The sequence below is a fragment of the Protopterus annectens genome, chromosome 11.part0 (genome assembly GCF_019279795.1).
Source record: "Protopterus annectens isolate FY-2018-M chromosome 11.part0, PAN1.0, whole genome shotgun sequence".
Classification (NCBI taxonomy): Eukaryota; Metazoa; Chordata; order Ceratodontiformes; family Protopteridae; genus Protopterus; species Protopterus annectens.
In genome coordinates, this window is record NC_056745.1 from 225,148,788 (window position 1) to 225,170,502 (window position 21,715).

Genomic DNA, 21,715 nt, shown 5'->3' on the forward strand with positions numbered 1-21,715 from the left:
CATCTACTTCTCAGAAGTACAGGCAAACATAGGAGGACTATGGCTGACAAAGTTTGCGGATGACTGCAAACTGGGTGCCATAGTGGATAGTACATCGGACACAGACATCCTTCAGAGGGGTCTCACGGAAACTGATAGCTGGTGCCAGAGCCATGGCCTGAAGTTAAACGCAAAAAAGTGTATAGTCATACCCTTTGGGAAAAACAAGGTAACCCCAAGCTACCATCTAGGTGGCAACCCACTAAGCACAGAAGAGGTTATCAGGGACCTGGGGACCCAGGTTGACAGTGGCCTCTCGTTTGACGCTCACGTTGCTAAAGTGGTTCAAAAGACCTTCTACATTGCCCACCTGATCATGAAGGGATTCACATCCAGATCAAGTGAGGTCATTGTTCCCCTGTACTCTTCACTTATCAGACCAATGATCGAGTACAATGCCCCATTCGGGATGTATCTCACCCGACACCTGCAGCAATTGGAGAGACCCCAAAAGTTCCTCACCAAAAGGATAAAGGGACTCCAAAACCTGTCATATGCTGCCAGACTGAAGAAACTCCAACTCTATTCAGTTGCATACCGTCTGCTCAGATGTGACCTGTGCCTGACATACAAGGCCATGACCAACCCGGAATTAATGGACATGCTCCACCTCAAAAATCCAAATCCACCAAAACCACTAGAGCAAGAGACTTAAACCTTAGCACGGATATAAATAGGACGTGCTGGAGGGATAGATTTATCACCCAGAGACTCCCCATGCTGTGGAATAAAATCCCGGTCCATGTGAGGCAGAGCACCTCGCTGGCTCTGTTCAAGAGAAATCTTGACCGGTGGATGGGAGATCGTAGGTTTACCCCGGGAATCATCTCTGTGTCACTACTGGACAGAGGCACAACAAACTAATGGGCACAGTATTTCTAACATAAGGGGCGGCGTAAGCCACATAACTTTGGGCTAGGCTTATAAATGCCCTAGGGCAGTTAGCCTAGTATAAACCTATGAACCTATGAACCTATATGTTAGGACATTTACATTTATGTGAATAAAATAACCAAAACAGGAAAAAAAAATAAACATGTCCAAGCACACGACTATAAACGTCTCCTAGAACATTTCAGGCTACAAGGCAAAGAATACCTTCAGGATAAAGGTAATTTGTAACAAATGTGTTTGCCTTGACTGATGAAGTTTGGAAGGTAATATATTCTGTTTGCACAGCATGCAGATGTTATTTAATAATATGTAGGTATAATACCTTGCTCATGGTTAGTAGGTCAACACAGATAAATAGGTTAAAAGTCTGTAAAACGAATATCTTTCTCTGATAATTACTTGAGTGTACTAACATGTTACATTGAGCATAAAGGAGTGTAGTTATGGTGTGAGGCAGTCTCAGTCCTGTTATGGTACTAATGTTAATAGTTTAAACATAGTGGATTCTACTGTCAGTGATCAGTGAAGTAACCTAGTTTATATCATGACTCCAAATACCTGATTGTTGATGATTATTACTGATGACTGACCCCTGATTTATTCTATATAATACTTATTTTAACCAAGCAAATCACTATCTGCACCTATTTAGGATAGCACAACTTAAGAGAGAAGAGCCCAAAATGTTTCTAGGCTACTAGATGTGCTGCAAACTCATAATTAACCTTAAGGAGGTAGAATAAATGACGTCACTGATTAAGTCATTGTGAGAAAGAAGCTTTAAGTCATTACTTGTTATATGATATGCTTTTGATGGTGAGCCTAGGAAATACATATAGCAGTAACATAAGAGCATGATTTGATTATGTGAATTGGTTAAGAAATTTTGTTGACTTGATGGGACCAAAACTAAGCTTTGCAGGGCTTATTACATGAAGAATGTTATAAAAAAAACAGAAAGATGTCCATGACTCACATCTTACAGAACAATGGATTCAAACAAATTTTATTCACTCCTGCTGTGTTCATAGAACCAGTGTCAGTTTCCATCTCAGAATGGCTGCTGCTGTAATGCTGGCCTTATTTACCACTGGAGTTGCCAGTTGCTTTTAATGTTCACTCCAGCTGCTGTTGTTGATATTTTTTGGCATTCTTGGCATTCCTTTACAGCTTTGCAATTGGTACCAGCTTGACTGCTCATCATCTGTTTGTACAGAATTTATTTGTTTGGCTCAGATGTTGAAAGGTGGACTGCATTGGTGTTCTGCCAGGTGATGGAATCTAATGAGATCTATTTGCAGCTTGAACTGTGTTATTTGGATACTGATTGTGACATGTCGTGAGGCACATGACATCAGTTCATTCATTGTGAGCGCTGATTGCATGATTTCAGCAATGTCACTATTTCTTTACTCTAATTACTGTGATGCTACATTTAGCACTGGACCATAGTAAATTATTCTGTTTTCTTTTTGTACTTCATTTTAACACCAGTCTTACTAAGGTGATGAAAACGATTACACGGCTGCAGACTTCTGTTGTAACCACACCACTTGGTTTCTGCACTGATGTATGCTGTTCGTCTTGGATGTTGCTGCTAAGGTCCTGAATATTTGTACTTCCTTAGCTTCTGTCCTTTTCCTTACTCTGATTCCACTGAGCTCACCGGAGTTGTATTATTTGTTTAAATGTTATACTCTCATTGCCTAATAAAAGACAATATTTGAACTGGAAGATGAGACATCTATGAATTTATTGGGAACTGTCATGTGGGTCATAATATTATTTCATGCAGCCATAACCTATTGTCTGTAGAAACTCTCTGTTAATATTTGCAGTGCACTTGCTGAAAATATTGAATAATGAAACAGCAATGGAGTAGCCAAGGTATTTTTACATGGTAGGGTTTGATCATTATAGCACTCTGGGTGCTTCAGCTGTTGCCGTAGGGTAAAACAGCTGTGCAAGGTACCTGTCCTAATTTATCTACAAAAGGCTCCTCTCTTGCAAACAGGTCAGGTGTCAGGGACCTAGGTACCACTGGCATCCCTGAAGGGCATTTACACAAATACCAGGTCTGCATCAAACCAGCCATCATGATGCTGTGATTCATTTTACATAATGGCACTCAGAAATGGAAAGCTGGTATTACATTGTCACCTGATCAGCATTTGCCAAACACACTCTTGTGACACCATGCACTAGGGGCACTTCCTCTTTCACCTATCCCAGCTATGCTTCTGATCCTGGCTATGACATCATCTGTTATGATCATATCAGTAAAAGAGCGGCTGGTGTAGCCATTACAGATTGAAAACATGTAACCTTCATGTGCATCTCATACAAATACAGGACATGCATCAGTTAAAAATCAGTATGTATAACAACATTATATACACCGATTGTGCCAACAAATCAGCTTCTTATAGGTTCATAGGTAACTCATCTGTCCAGATTTCCACAGAATGTCCAGATTTTTTGCCACATATTTTTGGTCTTCTCCTCTTAAAATCTGTGTTTTTTCTGGCAGACTACATAGGGTTGAAGTCGCTAAATAATGACATATATTTCAGACTTCATATCCTAAGAAATTGCAAGCTAACAGAAAATCTGTTATTCTAACAGTATTCTAAATTTAGAAAAGCAATATTTAAAATCTTTCCGAATTTTGTGTTTTTGTCCTCCCATTATTTAAGGCTGTGTTCAGATTTCTTGTGTTAAGACGTTGAGAGGTATGACCATAACATTTTACATTTTGTTTGAAGTCCTACATGACCTGTTTTCATGGAATTAAAAATGTCTGTTAGGAACTGGATTCCAGAGCAAAATAACTGCATGTACGCTTGGTTAAGTATGCAAAAGGTCAGGTCTACCTTAAAATATATGTTGTGTTAGCACACAGATATGGTTTGGTGACAGATACAGCACTGTAGAATGTTTATCTTGTGAAAAGGAACAAATGTAGCACACACTGAAATGGTTAACCTCTGCAAAGTAAATCCATGCACACTGGCGTTAATGAAAAGTTATTATATGTGGTCAAAGTCAGCTGAAACAGCAAAGCTGAACTTGAGTGCTTTACAAGAACCATGAAAAGCAGCGAATGGTTGGTATAAAAACCTTCCTATGTGGCTTAAAACACAAGACATTTCCTGTCAGTTTTACATTATTGCTTGCAAACCTACTTCCCTGTGGTACTTGCATTCCAGTGGTTGAAAACAAAGAATGCTAGAAGTCATGACTGTTGAATAAAACATAGTTTGTTGATGATTAATTTAAGTGGCTTACCTTGTAATGCCCTATAGTGTTCAACTTTGTAATTCCATTTTCAAGAACTAAAGAAGAGGAGTCCGTATCACGAAGCTCCTTGTTTTCTTGTCCCGTCTGAAGTTCTAAGACATCATTTAACATTGATTAGCAAGCAAGTAGCAGATCAGAATAACTTATGTTAGGAACACATACAAATAAATTAATGAAATTGTTTTCCATACAAATATTAAGAAATTTTCTGTCACAATTCCTTAAATCTGCAACACAGCATTGCTAAATTCCTTGTATACCTGCTCTAAATGACTAGTATTAAATTAAAGTATGATTGTGACTTTTTGTTGATAAACAGGAGTGCTGGGTACATATTAGCTGCTGCCACCTTTATAGTCATTTCAGAATTATTATTTATTATTTACTTACTTACTTATGTTTATTAAATGGAAAGGTTGCATGATTTACAAAGGATTATTTTCAGTTATGACTCAGGCCAACAGCCGATAGTAGTATTAATGAAAAAAAGTAATGCATGAAGAAATTAAAGTGATAGAACAAGATGCCAAACTAGTACTGATATCAAAATAGAAGTAATGCAATGAAGGAAAAGTGATAAATACAATCACAACAGAGCACATCAAGCACAGAGAAATACAATAAATGCAAACAGTGAGTAATAAAGCAGTAATACACTGAGTAACAGGCACGACACATTTATACCCAGATCAAGACATTATGCAGCAAATGGCAAAGAATAGATAGGAACTAGAGGGGCAGGTAAGATTTTCGGGGCCAGTCAGTGTTTGTAAGTAATGGAGGCAGGGAAGAATTAAATGAAGAAAGGTTTTACTGATTATTATGAATGACAGCAGTAAAGCACATGCCAGGGAGAGCAGAGTAGGAAAACATTTTATGACACTTCATCATTCTGGATCTATGTACAGAGAAATTGGTGGCACCAGGCTGGCTAGAATGTAGGTTGCATGCTTCTCCTCTGATATGCACTTTATGTGCAAGGAGAGGTCAGTGAGCCATAAACTGCAGTTTAACTAACACATAATAGAGTAAGAAGTTAGCTCTCTCTTTGACAGCAAGACGGGTCACTCTTTGTATTAGGCCTTAATGCTTCCTTTTGGATGTAAGAATTACAAGTTGGCATAACTTGTTTTTGAGGTTGAGAAGTATGGTTTGATTAGTGGATGAATGGTTTGTTGCTAGAAGAACACCATATTCAGGGAAGATAGCATATTACTTTACCAGTGACTGTGCAGTTTTAACACTGGGGCTATACAGATTTTCTAGTACAAGCAAAGTACTTTTTAATTTTGTTTCAGACTGAGTCAATATGCATTCTGAATTAAAAAAAAAATGTTGGGGGTTGGCATGATGGTTAAGGTGTTTACCTTATAGACAGAGAGTACAGGGTTTGATTCTTAACTGGGGTAATTGGCTAGGCATAAAATGACTCATGCATACCTCTCAACCTTTTAGAGCAACAAATCTGGACAAAGCCATCAAAAATTGAAGGACAAAGGCCCAAAAATATGGATGCTTTTTAAATGTTGCTCTTGCAAACTTAGAAAATTGATAGAATAACAGGTTTTGCATTAGTATAAATTTTCTGAAGGGTATGAAGTCTAAAACTCAAAAGTATGTCATTATTTTCTGACTTCAACTCTCAATAATTTGCTAAAGATTTGCCAAAAAAAAAAAAAACAACACAATTTTATGAGAAACATACCAAATATTTGAGGTAAAAATCTGGACATTCTGTGAAAATCTGTACAGTTGATAGGTATGCACAAGGGTAGTTAGCCTAATACTTACCTATGAACCTATAAGAATATGCCAGCCAAACACTAAGGTACTTAAATGAATGCACTGTTCTGTTCTGAGTTGCAGATTATCCAAATACCACATGTTGTATTTCATAGGAAAAGAGTGCAATTTAGTGCACATTAGTACAATGCTTGCAGCCAACCAATCCTGTTTGCCAAAATAATTTTTGCTGGTCATGTTCAGCATTCCTTTTTCTGACCCCCAAAAAAGAGACACCCTATTTAAGGATTAAGTGATGTGACTTCACAACTGACTGTTATTTAACTATCAAATGTACTGGATCACTGATAAGGTAATCTTCCAGTTCGCGTTCATCTCTAAACAACTAGATTACTTATATTGCAAACTTAAAGCCTGATTCATAGGCAGCTGTGGCATTCCCTACCAGAAGCAGTGCAACAGTTATCCAATCCATTCAACAAATAGGCACGTGATTATTTTTTTATCGCAAACCAGAAACAACAATCAGAAGATAACAAGATTATATAAATAATGATGTAACAACTAGTAAGCTTTTGTAATCTACTTACCTTTACTATCATTGCACCAAGCATACTTCACTGAAACCTTGTCCGACCTTCTCAACTGAACCCCATCTTTCAGTAGATCCCTTGCCTCCTCATGTTCCTGTCTAGTAAATACTTAAAATTCATAACCCTTTTCAACTCCCTGCTTCTCCCATTCCTCCATAGATAGTACTTATATATTCTAGCTCTTACAGGTTCCACCCTTGTACTCCCATGACATTGGCCACCTCTGTCCATGTCCTGACTCTTTTTCAGTCTGCTAACTGCTTGCCCATTTTCCCTCCTTACCTGATGCCCCAAACTCCTGTTTTCATCTCCTGCACTAGACTCTTGAGTTTCTTCAATTCTCATTTAAAAACTATTATCCTGTACTTCTCAAGTGATAATATTCTAGCATTATCAATTGTTATGCTAAGAGTCTGATACTCTGAAGGTGTTACCTGTCTCTGTACATTAGTATGGGTTTACACTGACAATGAAGATGCATGAACAGATTATGCAGTTTTAGTTTGACTGTTAGCACAGAGGATTAAGGCTATAAGATGTAATGACCTGATTCCTGTAATCCATAGGGGTGGCTCCCTTAACCATCATTTGGTTGCTGTGTGACTGAGCAAGTCCCATTAACAGACAGTGCTCTTGGGTTGTGTCTGAAAAAGGTCCTTGTGGAGCAGGGCTCTACCTGGTTAACAAATACAAATACAAATGCACAAATACACATTTCATTGCCCTTGCTAAGACTACTTGATAAGCATATCCAAATATATCGATGTAACATCTGAATAATCTTGCCATTGGCTTATCCTAGGGTGTCATTTTTATTGCCCTTTTAAGTCACAGCATTTCAGATTATCATATGTGATTGTAACATTTTGATACATACAAAGTAGTTTTTATCAATCTCTGTGAACCAGTCTGAAATTACTTCTGATAATGAATATGATTACAGATTATAAAATGTATTCATTGCTCTTACCAAGACTACTTTCCTTCAATTGTGCTCGATAGGCATACCCAAATGTATTTAGATAAGCTTGAATAATCTTTTCTTTGGCTTGTCCTATGGTGTCACAGTCAAGAACTTCAACTTGTATATTCTGAGTCACGCTTTCCTGGTTCTCATTCACTGGATTTATTTCAAAAGAAACATTTAGTTTCTGATGGAAGAGAAAAAGATAAAGCTTCTTCTTAGTTTTGCTTCTTAGTATATATACACAATTACAAAAATGATAATTTACATTTACTATCAGTATTGAACAGTTACTTCTGTACCATCAAGTGGATTAAAAACTGGTTTATAAACAGACTGGTATATAACAACAGTAGCCATCAATATTATATATCAGCTAATCTAACCTGTGACCTACCTTTTTAAAGAAATTGAGTTTACACTGTAGAACCATCCCATCATTGACACTCAGAAGACTGAGTCCACAAAATCAAAACTCAATAAAACATTGAACTACATAAAACATAAAAAAATATATATTTTTTTTTACAGGGGCAAGCCCCTGGAGTGCCCTATGTGGGCATTTATCCCACCCCCACATTCCCTGCTAAAAATATATATCAATACCGAGATTGCACGACAGTTGGAAAAGGGCAAAAGCCTACTCCCCACTGTAGTGTGATCTGACCAACACCTACTGCCACAATTTGATGTTTCAGGCTTTCACTTTTGTAGACTTGATCTTCTGAGTTTTGACAACGTGGAAGTACAGCAGTATAAAGTATACCCTTTTAAACATATTTATAGTCCTGGTATACAGCACAAAAAAAAATGCAGATGACTTAAAACTAGTCAGTGCTGTGTTAATTCTAATATGAATTTCACTTCTGAAGGATTAAAATCAGGTACATTGATCATAAAAACTTTCAATATAAATATTGTATCGGTACTCAGTGCTTAGTTAAAAGCTGAAAAGGAGATGGATTTGAATGACAACTAATGATAAGCTTTTAGTTAGTCTATTCCAAAGAGCTGGACTTCTTACTGCTAATTCATATCAATTGTACAAGATGACATCTTGAAAATGGGGCTTCATTAGCGTCCCCTTCATAAAGACTACTACTATTACTGCTAATAATAAGAATAAAAAGAATTATGATATGTTGCATATGGTATAGAGATCCTTTACTAAAAAGTTCTAAAGACTTTACATCTATCCTTCCTGAACAACACTGGAGATGTTAATTCGTATTCCCTGTCATATAAACAGCTTTATGGTGACTTACTAATGGTCTGCAATTTGAAATATGATGAACTTTTAAGGGAATGTCTAGCTTCACCTATTTATTAGGGTCTATATCAAAAGACCGAAGAATCATTTAATCGAACACCTCTTCATCAACACACAAAGAGTGAATGCACTAAAGTGCGAACAATCAAAACAGCGATTTCTTTCCCAGGGAAAGAAATTGCTTGGCCATCCCCATGTGTTTGCCCCTTTCCCCACTGTAGTGTGATCTCGGAGTTGGTATATTTAGTTAGGGGGGTGTGGGTGTGTGTGTGTGTGTGTGTGTGTGTGTGTGTGTGTGTGTGTGTGTGTGTGTGTGTGTGTGTTTATACTAGTGATTTCTTTCCCAGGGAAAGAAATTGCTGTTTTGAGCATTTGCGCTTTAGTGCGTTCGCTCTTTATGTGTCAACAAAGAGGTGTTTGATTAAATGCCTCTTCAGTCTTTTGATATAGACCCATTTACTAAAGTACATGTTTCCTAAAATAGGATTAATGATTGCATGTAAATAACATAAGAAGCAGCAAAAAGAGAAACATATTCACTAAGAGAATATTACCGAAATAGAATCAGCACTCATATTTTCTTAAGAATCTCTGTAGAACCGTTTAAAAAGTCTTTGAATGTATATGTGGAAGAGAAAAATGCTTACTGATATTACTTAAGATTGATAAAGGCTATTCAAAATCTCTCATAATGGGAATGATCACATGTTTATATGGTTGCGAAGACACAGCTGATTGGAAGATGCTAACTGTGGTTTGTGTGAGATTCTTATATGGCAGGGATTGGGAATATGCCCTGTTGAGTGATCTCAGAGCTGGTATATATAAACTAAAAGGAATCTGCCTTTAGGGCATTTTTTGTTTGCTTGTTATGTGTGTGCGCTGGGATTAGCAGATTATAGGAAGCATGTGCATTCTGAGTATGCAGTGTGTTTCACAGTGTGAAAGTTAGGTTAATTTTATTAATTGCCTGTGTTGCAATCATTCTTGTATTAGATCATTCGATATATACTTATATGTATACAAGTATCTGCATTTTTTAGCAGTCATAAAATAATCCATTTTATCAACTTCTTTTTTTATCCTTTTGAATATGACTAATTCTGTAAATATGCGTGGTTACATGACTAATTCCGTAAACATGTGTGGTTATATAATGAATTCACTATTTACAGCCATTTTTTCTCTGGATAGGCAAAGCACTTTTGTGAGCAAATAAAAGTATCTGCATATATTTAAGATTACTTATGTAAATAAAAGTCAAATGTGTGGAATAGTCAAATGTTAATTTCAGTTATGGGTCAAATATTTTGTTTATAATATATAAGTTAGCAAACAGCATGTGATAATACAAAATATTTTCCATTGAAAAAAATGCTTAACCTATTAGTTTTAATAGTAAAAAGGCTAGCTGAAGAATGTGAAAATGAAATACTAAAATTGCATTTTACTAAATTGTTTGGTTTCAAAAATGCAAGCAAGGAAAACACAGCACTCAGTCATAGATATAAGTCACAAATTCCCACAAAGCTCTAAAAAATATATATACTATCCCAGCAATGCCACTGCTTTACAAACCAAGCATAGAATAAGCCTGCTTGTCATTAACATATTAACCCCAATAAGCCCATCCTCTTCTCTAACAAAACAAGACTAGCCTCCTAGCATCCAGCCCCCAAATATGATGTATACAGGCATCTAATCATACATGCATATTCGTCTTTATGCATACGTTAACATACATTTTATGTATTAACTATGTATGGCGATATGTATACTTCTGTAGTAATTTCCCAGTGATTCCTCAGCACTTCCAAAACTTAACCTTTTAGGCCTTTTCAAACTTCCTTCACTTGGGCTTGAATAGTCTTTGCTAAATTACTCTTTTATATTTTCTTTATAGTACTGCTCAATGAAATGCCATAAATGAAAGATTCTATTTGTGAAGACTTATTTTCCTATCTAATTATCTTCTTGTTTTACAAGCATGTAGGCCAAATGACTCTCCAGTTGATTTGCTTTGATTGTGTGCAGATGTTTGTGGATTCAAATTATGTTATTTGGCCTTCTTGGCCTGAGTAATACCAGAGGAGATTATATGGACCAGTGCACCTAGGCCCTTAGCAAATATAATATAGTTAAAATAATTAAAAAACAAATGTTTCCTAGTGCTGTACTGTCCTGATGCAGAATATTATACTCTTTGATGTTACTCTGTTTGCAGGTACCATTCCTGCTCACCCTGATGCAGAATATTATACTGATGCAGAATATTATACTCTCTGATGGTACTCTGTTTGCAAGAACCCTTCCTGCCCAGTTCCCGCCCTGATGCAGAATATTATACTCTTTGATGTTACTCTGTTTGCAGGTACCATTCCTGCCCACCCTGATGCAGAATATTATACTCTTTGATGTTACTCTGTTTGCAGGTACCATTCCTGCCTACCCTGATGCAGAATATTATACTGTTTGATGTTACTCTGTTTGCAGGTACCATTCCTGCCCACCCTGATGCAGAATATTATACTCTTTGATGTTACTCTGTTTGTAGGTACCGTTCCTTACCACCCTGATGCAGAATATAATACTCTTTGGTGGTACTCTTGTTTGCAGGAAATCTTCCTGCCTGCCCTGATGCAGAATATTATACTCTTTGATGTTACTCTGTTTGTAGGTACCATTCCTTACCACCCTGATGCAGAATATAATACTCTTTGGTGGTACTCTTGTTTGCAGGAAATCTTCTTGCCTGCCCTGATGCAGAATATTATACTCTTTGATGTTACTCTGTTTGTAGGTACCATTCCTTACCACCCTGATGCAGAATATAATACTCTTTGGTGGTACTCTTGTTTGCAGGAAATCTTCCTGCCTGCCCTGATGCAGAATATTATACTCTTTGATGTTACTCTGTTTGCAGGTACCCTTATTGCCCACCCTGATGCAGAATATTATACTCTCTGATGGTACTCTGTTTGCAGGAACCCTTCCTGCCTGGTGCCCGCCCTGATGCAGAATATTATACTGTTTGATGTTACTCTGTTTGCAAGTACCCTTTCTGCCCACCCTGATGCAGAATATTATACTCTCTGATGTTACTCTGTTTACATGTACTGTTCCTGCCCACCCTGATGCAGAATATTATACTCTTTGATGTTACTCTGTTTGCAGGTACCCTTCCTGCCCTAGTTTCAGATCTGCCCAGGTACTCTAGTTTTTCACTACAGCAGCAAAACTCTCAACTGACTTCCTACACTGCCCCAATCTGAAAGAACACTTTGTAGCTCCTAAAGATCACTTCATATGTAAAGTGAATCATAAGAGTTATGACAAAACACACCTGCCTTGAATATTTTGAACCAGACGTTTTTGTGATCACATTTAAAATGCCGAATGGGGATGGGGTTGCAAACCTGGCTTGTTCAGTTATATTTTAAAGAACTATAGACTTGTTTTGTTCTGCCTAATGGCAAGCAAATGCTATAGCTCATAGTGTATCATGTCTGCATCAAGAATATCCAAAAAGAAGTGGATTGTATTACTCGTCACAGCATGGCTGTTAACACTATACAATTCTTATTGCAGTTGGATGGACCCTGAAAATAAAATTAGCTAATAGGGATAAAATGCAGAAGACATGAGACAAACTCTCATCTTCATTATGGAAACCTACAACTGTACATTTATTGATTGTGGGTTTTGCTTGCCAGTCATATAGACCTAGTGATCATAATTAATGTATTCATTCTCTCCTCCTATGCATGTTGCTTTTTAAGCATTCTAGATCCCAGAAATTGCAATTTCCTGGCCTTTGCTAAGCCCTAGAAATTGGTGGCTGTTAAAATATGGACCACTATCAGTCTCTACTATCTCTACAAGTTCTAATGTAGTAAACAGTAAAAAGTAGTAAATGTTTTAAGAAGCAGAAAAAATGTCTGCACAAAGCAATGCATAAAATATTGATTCTTTGTCTAAGAATGTTAAGTAGCCATCAATAACAAATAGGCATTCTTTGTTATAGTCTAGCTTAAATACATCAATGTGCAGACACAATCACACATCTCTTGCACATTCTTGCAGTTCTGTTTGAACAGTCATATTGTGACCTACATTGGCTTGACAAGACAAACAGTGTGCATTTGTTTCCGATTCATTCTTATGCTAATTCTTATAGTTCTGCTTCCATTTGTCAATGTTTACACTCTTATTTACTTTCTTTTATGTCTTTTAGCTGTACAGGGTTAAGTAGGTACCTTTACCTGTCAAACACTTTTTTCTATGAAGTAATTCAGCAGACGGAATGCTTTTCCCTCTAGCTCTTGAAAATTTGCCGTTATGTTTACTCTTTTACTTTAACATCTGCTTCTTCTTCTAAGTAGGTGTAATTGGAAGTGTTGTTTTTATTTTATATGTATTGCATTTATTTATTTGTTTACATTTTAATTAGTTAAAAGGATCTGTGTCAGGTCGACAGGTCCCAAGACCCTTTAATAAGTAAAACCACTTACTTCACTTTATGCGGTTTTGACTATGACCTTAGCCTGCTGATAGTATAACTCATTTATTGATATATTCACTACTGAGTCTATTGTTTGACTTCCTTGTTTAATAGGAGTACCTCAGTGACTATTTTACTTATATTGAATACACGTTATTTTATTAATCTCTGTCATCATTCTCCATATAACTGCTTTTTGACATATTCCTTGTATATAACCTACTACTATGCCTTGGCTAGATCTGTCTCTGAAAATTTTCTCGCCATAATCATTTATCACTAATACTTCCGCTTCTGAATATTCTAGCAAAATGATTCTTTCTCTTACACTTTGCATATAACTGTGCCATATGTAGCTATTGTTCTCCGTAATATCTGCACTGTCCTTTGTAACACTGCGTCTTTTCTGTGACACAAACACTTCTTTTCTGTTTGCTTCTCTCAATGTCCTTTATATTTCTTCATGAGCTCTATTTCTTTGCTTTGTTTGTTACCTTATTTACATTTATATTATCATTCCTTAGTCATCTTTACCCAACTTTCTGAAATTTCAAGGGATATGGCGGCACGTAAAAATTTACTGCCAATCATTAGCGGACCGGAGTTCTGCTGTGGCGACCCCTAAATGGGAAAAGCCGAAAGACACAACAAAAGACATGGCATAATTCAGCAGTTTCTTACCTAATGCTTTCTTTAGCCTACCACTGGTGAATGACTGTATTACCTGTCTTTATTTCTCTTCTAATATATTTAAAGCCAAAGTTTCTGACTAGCGCTCTTAGCATAGTATAATACATGAGGGAGCGCGTATTCTTTGTATTTTACTTTTTTGAACTTTCCTTTTATTTTATATGTTTTTAGGGCAGCATATCTATCTGTCTGCTTCTGTAGTACATATCGTATTTAGTACTGTTATGGCTTTCTGCATATCACACATTTACTCATCTATGTTTTATGATAATAAAACAGGTACTCTAGCTTCTGTTGTTATAACTGATACCTTTGCAAGTTTTGGAAGATGTCTACCTTTTTCTTCTAGAGTGAGGTTATTTCTGGGATATTAAAGTTCAAATACTGGCAAGTTAGAAATCTCGACAAATCTCTTTCTCATTCTTTGTGGGCTTAAACTTTAAATGTTTCTTGTTTTTGTTTTCCATTGTGCCACCGTTACTTATTTAATTATTTTTCTGTTTGTCTGTGTGTCTTTCAGTTTGTTTGTTAAGCAAGTGGTGGACTTATGCAAGATCCTTTTCAGTCATGACCCAGGTCACTGGCACAATACAAGTTAAAACCATTTGTATTTGTTAAAAGCCTCTCAGATTTGAAGATATCTTTTTATAATAGTCATCTGTTTCAATTCCTCTTTTTGCACTGTGAAAATGTACTTGTGATAATTTATGATAATAAAACAAATTTTGCCCAACTGCTAATCAAATAAAATTATTTACTTCAGTGCTAGTTTTCATACTGTTGTGTCTGTGAATATGGAGGTAACACAAATCACTGCAGTTCAATAAACATGGTTCAGTAAAATTGATCCAAGGATTACACGCCGATCCAAATATTCACTTCTTCTGTATATGCCATCCAGAGGTACCTCGCCTGTTTCCTGAATGAGTTCTTTGTACCCATGTGTATATCTACATGTGGGTTCCATTTTTATTATGAAGAGCATCCCCACTTTTGGGGTAGCCATATCTAGCTTCAGTCTAGGTATAGAGTTAATTAAAATCTGGTTAGTTAATACTGCTGTACTTCACCATGTACAATCCTTCTGGATCAAATTTTCAATCATGAAGACACTCTAGCCATCCCTGCAATCTCCTTGGTCTCTAGGCTTGACCAGCATCCCACTTCTGGTTTATTTTGCCTTATCTTCCTTGGCTGCCTCCATAGATGTGTCACTCCATCCAGTTTCCCTACTGTACCTGAGAACCAAATTCTCTGTCTTCTCAGCTCCTTGTTTATATAACCTTTTGCAACAGCACCTGCATGCATCCTGCTGCCCGATCCTGGTCTCCATCACTAATATCCTCCCGAGCCTTCTCCACCCTGGGTATCCCTTCTCCATCTCATCCTCGTTATGTTTTGTTTTTTTCTTCCTGTCTCTTCTTCCCTGAAACCCCTTTTCTATTCACTACACCCACCCCCCCCTTGGACTTCATATGAGTTCTTTCATTCCTTTTTAGCTGCAATACCATGGGCCTGAGTTCTCCTTCTGTTTTGTTGAGCTGTAACTCCTTCTAACATCTTCAATCTTTTTCAGCTGTATATCCACCTCTCCAAAAGTCCCTTCACCAACAACTAGCACCTGGCACACTTAACCTATCTCAGCATTTTTTTCTCTTTTCTAGCCCATGATCATGATGACGAGTGGGGTGCATGATAGGCGCTATGGGGTACTGTCTGTAACTGTTCTTTATTTCATTTTCCTTTTCTACTTTTGGATACTCCAGTTTTAGTTCTTATTTATCAATATTTGTTAACTTTATTTAGACTGATGGTAAGAACTATTTAATTTTTCCCTAATTTTGTTTATGTGTTTTCCCAATAGACCCTCACTAAACATTTAATTTGGGGGATGGTATAGGGAAGGGACCACTGGACACTAGTAGCAATATCATTCCCAAAGGTTGATACTGTCTGATGCATATAGAATTCCTCATCTACAGAGGAAGGCGAGGAAGGAGAACAGCTCTTTTTCTTTCAAGATGCATGCAGATCAGATGGTTTACTACATTGTACTAAATTACCCTAAATAAAACTTGCTGTTCTGAAATGACTCTGGGAACATTCTTCACTGGATAACATAATGTATTATCTACTTGTACAAATATATGCCATGCCTCTTAAATGCCTTGGATTTTGGCTCAGGTTTGTGCTCCATTTCACCTAATTTTTTAATTTTGTCATAGTGATGATTACGGTAAGCAGCTAGTGCCACATATTATTAACAAAACATATTATTAAGAAAACATATTATTAAGGAAAGCACAGCATTGCTCTACAGCCCTCCAAACTACTGACCTCTCTAACAACCTTTTTGAAGCAATAGCATCTTTCAGATATATAGACATTTGGCTCAATCAATCCCTCAACAACCAAAACCATTTTAATAAACTCATATCCAAAACGAACAGTCCACTTTTCTGGGCACACAAATCTCTCTCAGTTTCTCTCCATGTCTGCAATACTGCTACAGGAAAGGGTGTTGTACTAGCTCAATTGGGATATGGACGTTTTTTCTATTTGCCTTCTCCCCAAACAAAAACTGGGCAACATTTCAAACTATCTTCAAGAAAATCTGCTGGTACATTGACAACCCCCCCCCCCCCCAAGGAACACCACTGCAACAGTCTCACAAATGCAAAATGGCTTCCATGATCATCATAATAATCAAGTGGGATACACCTTCCCCACTAGCCACGATTTGTATATATTTAGTTATACATCTGTTAAATGGGCAAGTTCCCTGGTCTGGCAACTCTTTTCAAGCATGACGTAAGTTACATGGCAAATGTCTGAAACCTGTCTATACATAGATGAATAAGAATTGGTACAGAAAGGAGAGGTCATTAGAGACACATACAGAGTCAGTGTTACCAGAATGAGTGGTATCACAGATTTAGTGGGCTACAACACTAGACATTGAGCAAATCAACTGAACACCATAGCATGTAGTAATATCAATGACAGGTAATGCAGTTTTTATAGGAAGACATCTACATAGCAATAACCTGGCAGGGTTGATTTAGCAGTGCAGGCTAAATCAAATAAAATATTGGGAAGAAAGTGTTAATATTTTATAAGTGTCTGTGATTGCACCCCTTTATCTAAATTTATTTCCTGATTTGTGAAGTAATGAGATGAGATGTGCACTCTGTGCAAATTCATTGTTTTATGAATGATGCCGCCAGTTCTCCTTTGATATCCATTTCATTTAATAGTGATTTAAATTAATGAGTCATCTTCTGAAACAGCAAGCATGTAAATCTTAGAGGTGTGCACTATGGAACCATAGTTATGTCAGGTCAGCACAGTGATACGCTGGTTAGCATTGCTTTCCCAAAACTCTTGGTTCTCTGGTTTTGTTCTTGGCTGGGATTCCTTCTATCCTCCCAACATCCCAATGTTTTTTTTTTTTTTAACTTGGTGCTCTATTTTCTCCATATCTCAAAGGCATGCTGTTTGGTGAATTACTGATCATTTAAATTACCCACAGGTACACCTGCAGCATGCGAGTGTGTCTGTGTGCAACCTGGGATGGAGTAACATCATGCTCAGGATTAGTCCCCCCCCCATGTACTCGGTGTTTGCAGGGGAAAAGTATTGTCTGCCATGTAACTCTGAAAAGTGTAAAGTAGGTATCAGGTAATGAATGTAACTTTGATATATAAATGTTTAGATTTCTTCAAGACATATTGTTTGTTATATATGTTTAGTTCATTTCTTATGAACTGCATGTTTCTGTGTATGCATTGCTTCATATACAGGATTCATATTTGGCACCTTAATACAAAGCAGTAGATAATCTGTTTCATGCAGGGGATTTCAATATTTACTAGTGAAGGACTGTAATGAAAAACATTGCTGTTTTCCAATATCCGAAGTCATGCTACTACAGAATAGGAATTGTATTAATTATATATCATTATATAAAATGAATGTTAGTGTAAGTGTGACCACACTCTTATGTGAAGGTTAGAGATGAGCTGGGAAGACTTTGTTAAATTTAGCTCACCAGTTACAGATTTTCTGCTTAATAAGTAGTTTATGTTTGCTTCTTGGAAGTGGCATGTTCACATTTTCATCTTTATTTGTCAATGATTCTATTGCAGCTCTATTTGGTATACTGAAAGACTATGAAGTTGAGTACAAAACATATCATTTAACTGACAGACTAAAAAACTAAACGTGGAACATACCGTTACATTTGGAATTCCTCAGTAAATCCCTTAGTGCCAGCTGACACACTTCAGATGTTCAACAAACACACCACCTTACTGCCATATGGCTAGTATTGCCCTGCTACCCTATGTGTGCCAATCTACCAAAACTCAGAGCTCCTCCCCCTTCTTGTTGTGATGGACCAATCACCTGAGAGTACAGGGACTGCCCTTCAGACCCACAGACAGGACATTTACAGTTTTCTAGTGCAACAGTAAGAGAATGATCTCTGAGAAGACTGCTTCTACCTTTGGATTTTCAGCTAAGCTCAGATAAGAAACCTTTGTCTGCCTTTTTCTAGTAGTACTTGAACAGTGTATTCTGCTGTTTTAACTGTTTTTTTTCTGATTCAAAATGTTTTAATGCTTCTGTTTTTACTTTGACTAGAACAGTAAAGCCTATGCTGTTGATTAAAAGCTTTATTTGGAGTTTTAACAGGAAAGCGTGCTAATACTGCAGTTTTCTTTAGGGTTTTGAGGTGACTGAGCAGGATTACAGGATTTTAAATGATTTTTTTCATCTAAATCAAGATCTTGGTGGCATTTTTTGTATGTTAAATATTTCTGACATGAATTGTTCATCAGTTTATGGTTTATTTCTTATTTAATAATGTTTTGGGCTGCTTTAACCATTTGGTGCCGAAAGTAGCCATTAATTGTTAATATTGGGGAAATTTTGTGACATGTATTTTTTGTTTTGAACCGTGTTACTGAAAATAATGTCATTTTTCCAAGTGCAGTGTTCAGAATAGTGTCCTACAGAAACAGTCTTTAGATTACTGTTTAGAGGGAGACAATAGTAGGATTTGTCCATCCTTTAACTGGGCTGACTGTGGAGTCAGTTTTTGGTAATGAGATAAATAGTTTCTTGTCCCCTGACTTATGCATTCAGATCTACTGCCCCTTCTCTCCACCATCTACTCCTTGTGCACTTAAAAAACATACAAATAAGTCAAGAAATATTTCTCAGACTATGGCTTGTGACGCCACAGAAGCCTTAAGCAGGCCTTTGGACTACCCATCTTCTTTTGTCTCCAATTCCCCAGTATAGTTTTAGTACAAAACTGTGTCACAAGTGTCAGACACATCCTCCAGGGCTGTATCAGTGTCTGGTTTAGGTATGGGAAAACCAAACTCTTTAGGCACAAGGGAAGTCAGGGGTGCAGAATCTGTTGCCAGTGTTGATGCATCTTCCCCCAGGGATTCTTCCACTAGCAAAAAACCCCCCAGAAGATCCACCACATCATAAGGCAACAGAACCTGACTAGATTTCCACCTGAAGAGGTGGCTATGGTATTGTTCAGGCAGTTGATTACAGGGTGCAAACCTGGATTATGAATAATGTTGGGGCTCACATCCCTGTTCAACCATCCAGAAATCCTGATTTTGAAAGAGATTCAGAATCTGATATTTCAGAAGTGGCAGAGTATGATCTGTCAGCTTCGTCTAAGGATGAATAGGTGCAGAAAACCAAACAGATATTTTCTTTTTTTCCTAAATGCTGGCAGGGTTTAGGTCTGTTTTTAACTTCCAGTGTTTTATGTCAGTTTGTGTTGAGGTGAATGCATGGTATAGATGAATTCCCTGTGTCATTCCCTGCAGTACAAAAAGTCTATGTCAAAGATATCTGTGCCCATTGTTTCTCAAGTGTCTAAACATGCTTTAAAGAATGTTCTGGAAGGGGGTCGATACCATTTCTAGTAATGAGCAACTTGTGTGGTGATAAGGAGTTATGTCTGCTTATACAGTCAAAATATTTCTGATGAGTTAAAAAATGAGAGTCTAAATGCTCCACTTGACTGTAATCAGATCCTTAAACACTACGATGACCGAAGTAAACTGATGCAAGGAATGTCTAAAATATTCCATATTCCCAAGTTTCACTCCATTAAGCAGGATAAGTTTTGTTTTTTTGATATTTTTTTTTGGTTGCTCAAGAAGTCCCAGCTGAGCAAAAGCCAAAGAACCAAACAGAAATGGCAGGATGAGAACTCTGACAAACCTAATAAGAGAGGTTCTTTTCCCAAAAAGGATAGCCTCCCTTATAGCCTATGACTGTGCTGAGGCATGGTACCTATCTTTCCAAAATCCTCACTGGGTAACGTCTTGAAAGTTATTTCTCAACAGGGTGGCTTGTCCATCAGTAGTTTCTGATAAATGGGTGCAGAGGTTACAGGTGGCAATGGAAGGATTTCCTCCTGTACTCAAGTAAATGCTGGACTCAGGGGTCATAGAACTGGTCTTTCCTTCAGAAAAAATGAAAGGTATGAACTGCAGAATTTTCCTGGCTCCAAAGGAAAAAAATGAGCTGAAGTGAAGACCAGTGTTGGACCTATCCTTTCGAAATACCTTTGTCAAGGTCCCCAAGTTAAAGATGCTCACCCTACAGACTATGCTTTCTTTCTTGCTGGACCACTGCTTCATAGTGCCTTGGACATGAAGACACATATCACCATATCCCAAATACTCATCACTTCAGGAGATATCTGTGATTTCAGATATCATTTCTCTGCATTGCCCTTTGGGATGTCCACTGTGCCTTGAATGTTTAACAAATGCCTTTATCCAGCACTGCCTCACTGCTGGACTCTTGAGATTCAGATCTTTTTTTACTTAGATGACTTGCTAATCTGAGCATAGTTTGTATCCAGGAGTTTGGAATCACTAGAGACAGTCTTGACCTTACTCTAGCACCTAGGGTTCAAGTTGAATCTTTGGAAGTCATGCCTGATTCCCTTGCAAAGACTTATCTTCCGGGGATGCTTAATTGCCTCTGACAAAAGCATGGTATTTTTTTCCTGAAGATGAGGTCCTGTCTTATCAGATGGTGTTTCAGGAATTCTCCAAGAGAAACTTCACCCTGGCAAGAAAATTCCTAAAAATTCTAGGACTTATGGTATCCAGAATTATCAGGCTGCCACTTGCCCATCTTCACCTGAGGAAAATTCAGTGGTATGTCTGGAGTTGTTGGACTCAGCACCTGCATTCACTGGAATCCAAAATACCAGTGTTGCCCTTCATCAGAAGAGAGTTACAATGGTGGAGAGTACAGCTGAGTATCAATCCAGAATTTCTCTTCTTCCCTCCTGTTTCACAGCACTCTATCCAGACAAATTCATCTGACATCACTTGAGGACGTGTCAATGGGAGTGCAGGTGCAAGACACTTGGGGGTCTAAGGATGCACAGAAGCATATCAGTATCAAGGAACTGCTGGCAGTGAGCCATGCCTTTAAAGCCCTTTACCATTTATGGACTCTAGATCCCCTTCTGGTGGTTACGGACAACACCATGGTGATGTGGTATCTCAAAAAAGGGGGGTATAAGGTCATCCCCTCAGTTCTGGTTTGCAATGATGGCCTGGAAGCTGGTTTTTCAGCATTCTATAACTCTTCAGGCATCATGCATCCTGCCACAGCAGACACACTAAGCATATCTTAGGCAGGCTCACACGAGTGGTAGCTCA

The 21,715-nt window shown here is 37.5% G+C and overlaps 1 protein-coding gene across 1 annotated transcript in view; it reads right to left on the reverse strand.

Annotated features, from left to right (window-relative positions):
* Positions 1 to 21,715, reverse strand: part of PLXNC1 (plexin C1) — a 735,616-nt gene that overhangs the window by 225,460 nt on the left and 488,441 nt on the right. The window contains exons 25-26 of the mRNA XM_044087647.1: positions 7,540 to 7,720; positions 4,222 to 4,325 (exon numbers count right to left, since the gene is read on the reverse strand). Coding sequence (XP_043943582.1) covers positions 4,222 to 4,325; positions 7,540 to 7,720 — 285 coding nt within the window. The remainder of the gene's footprint in view (positions 1 to 4,221; positions 4,326 to 7,539; positions 7,721 to 21,715) is intronic.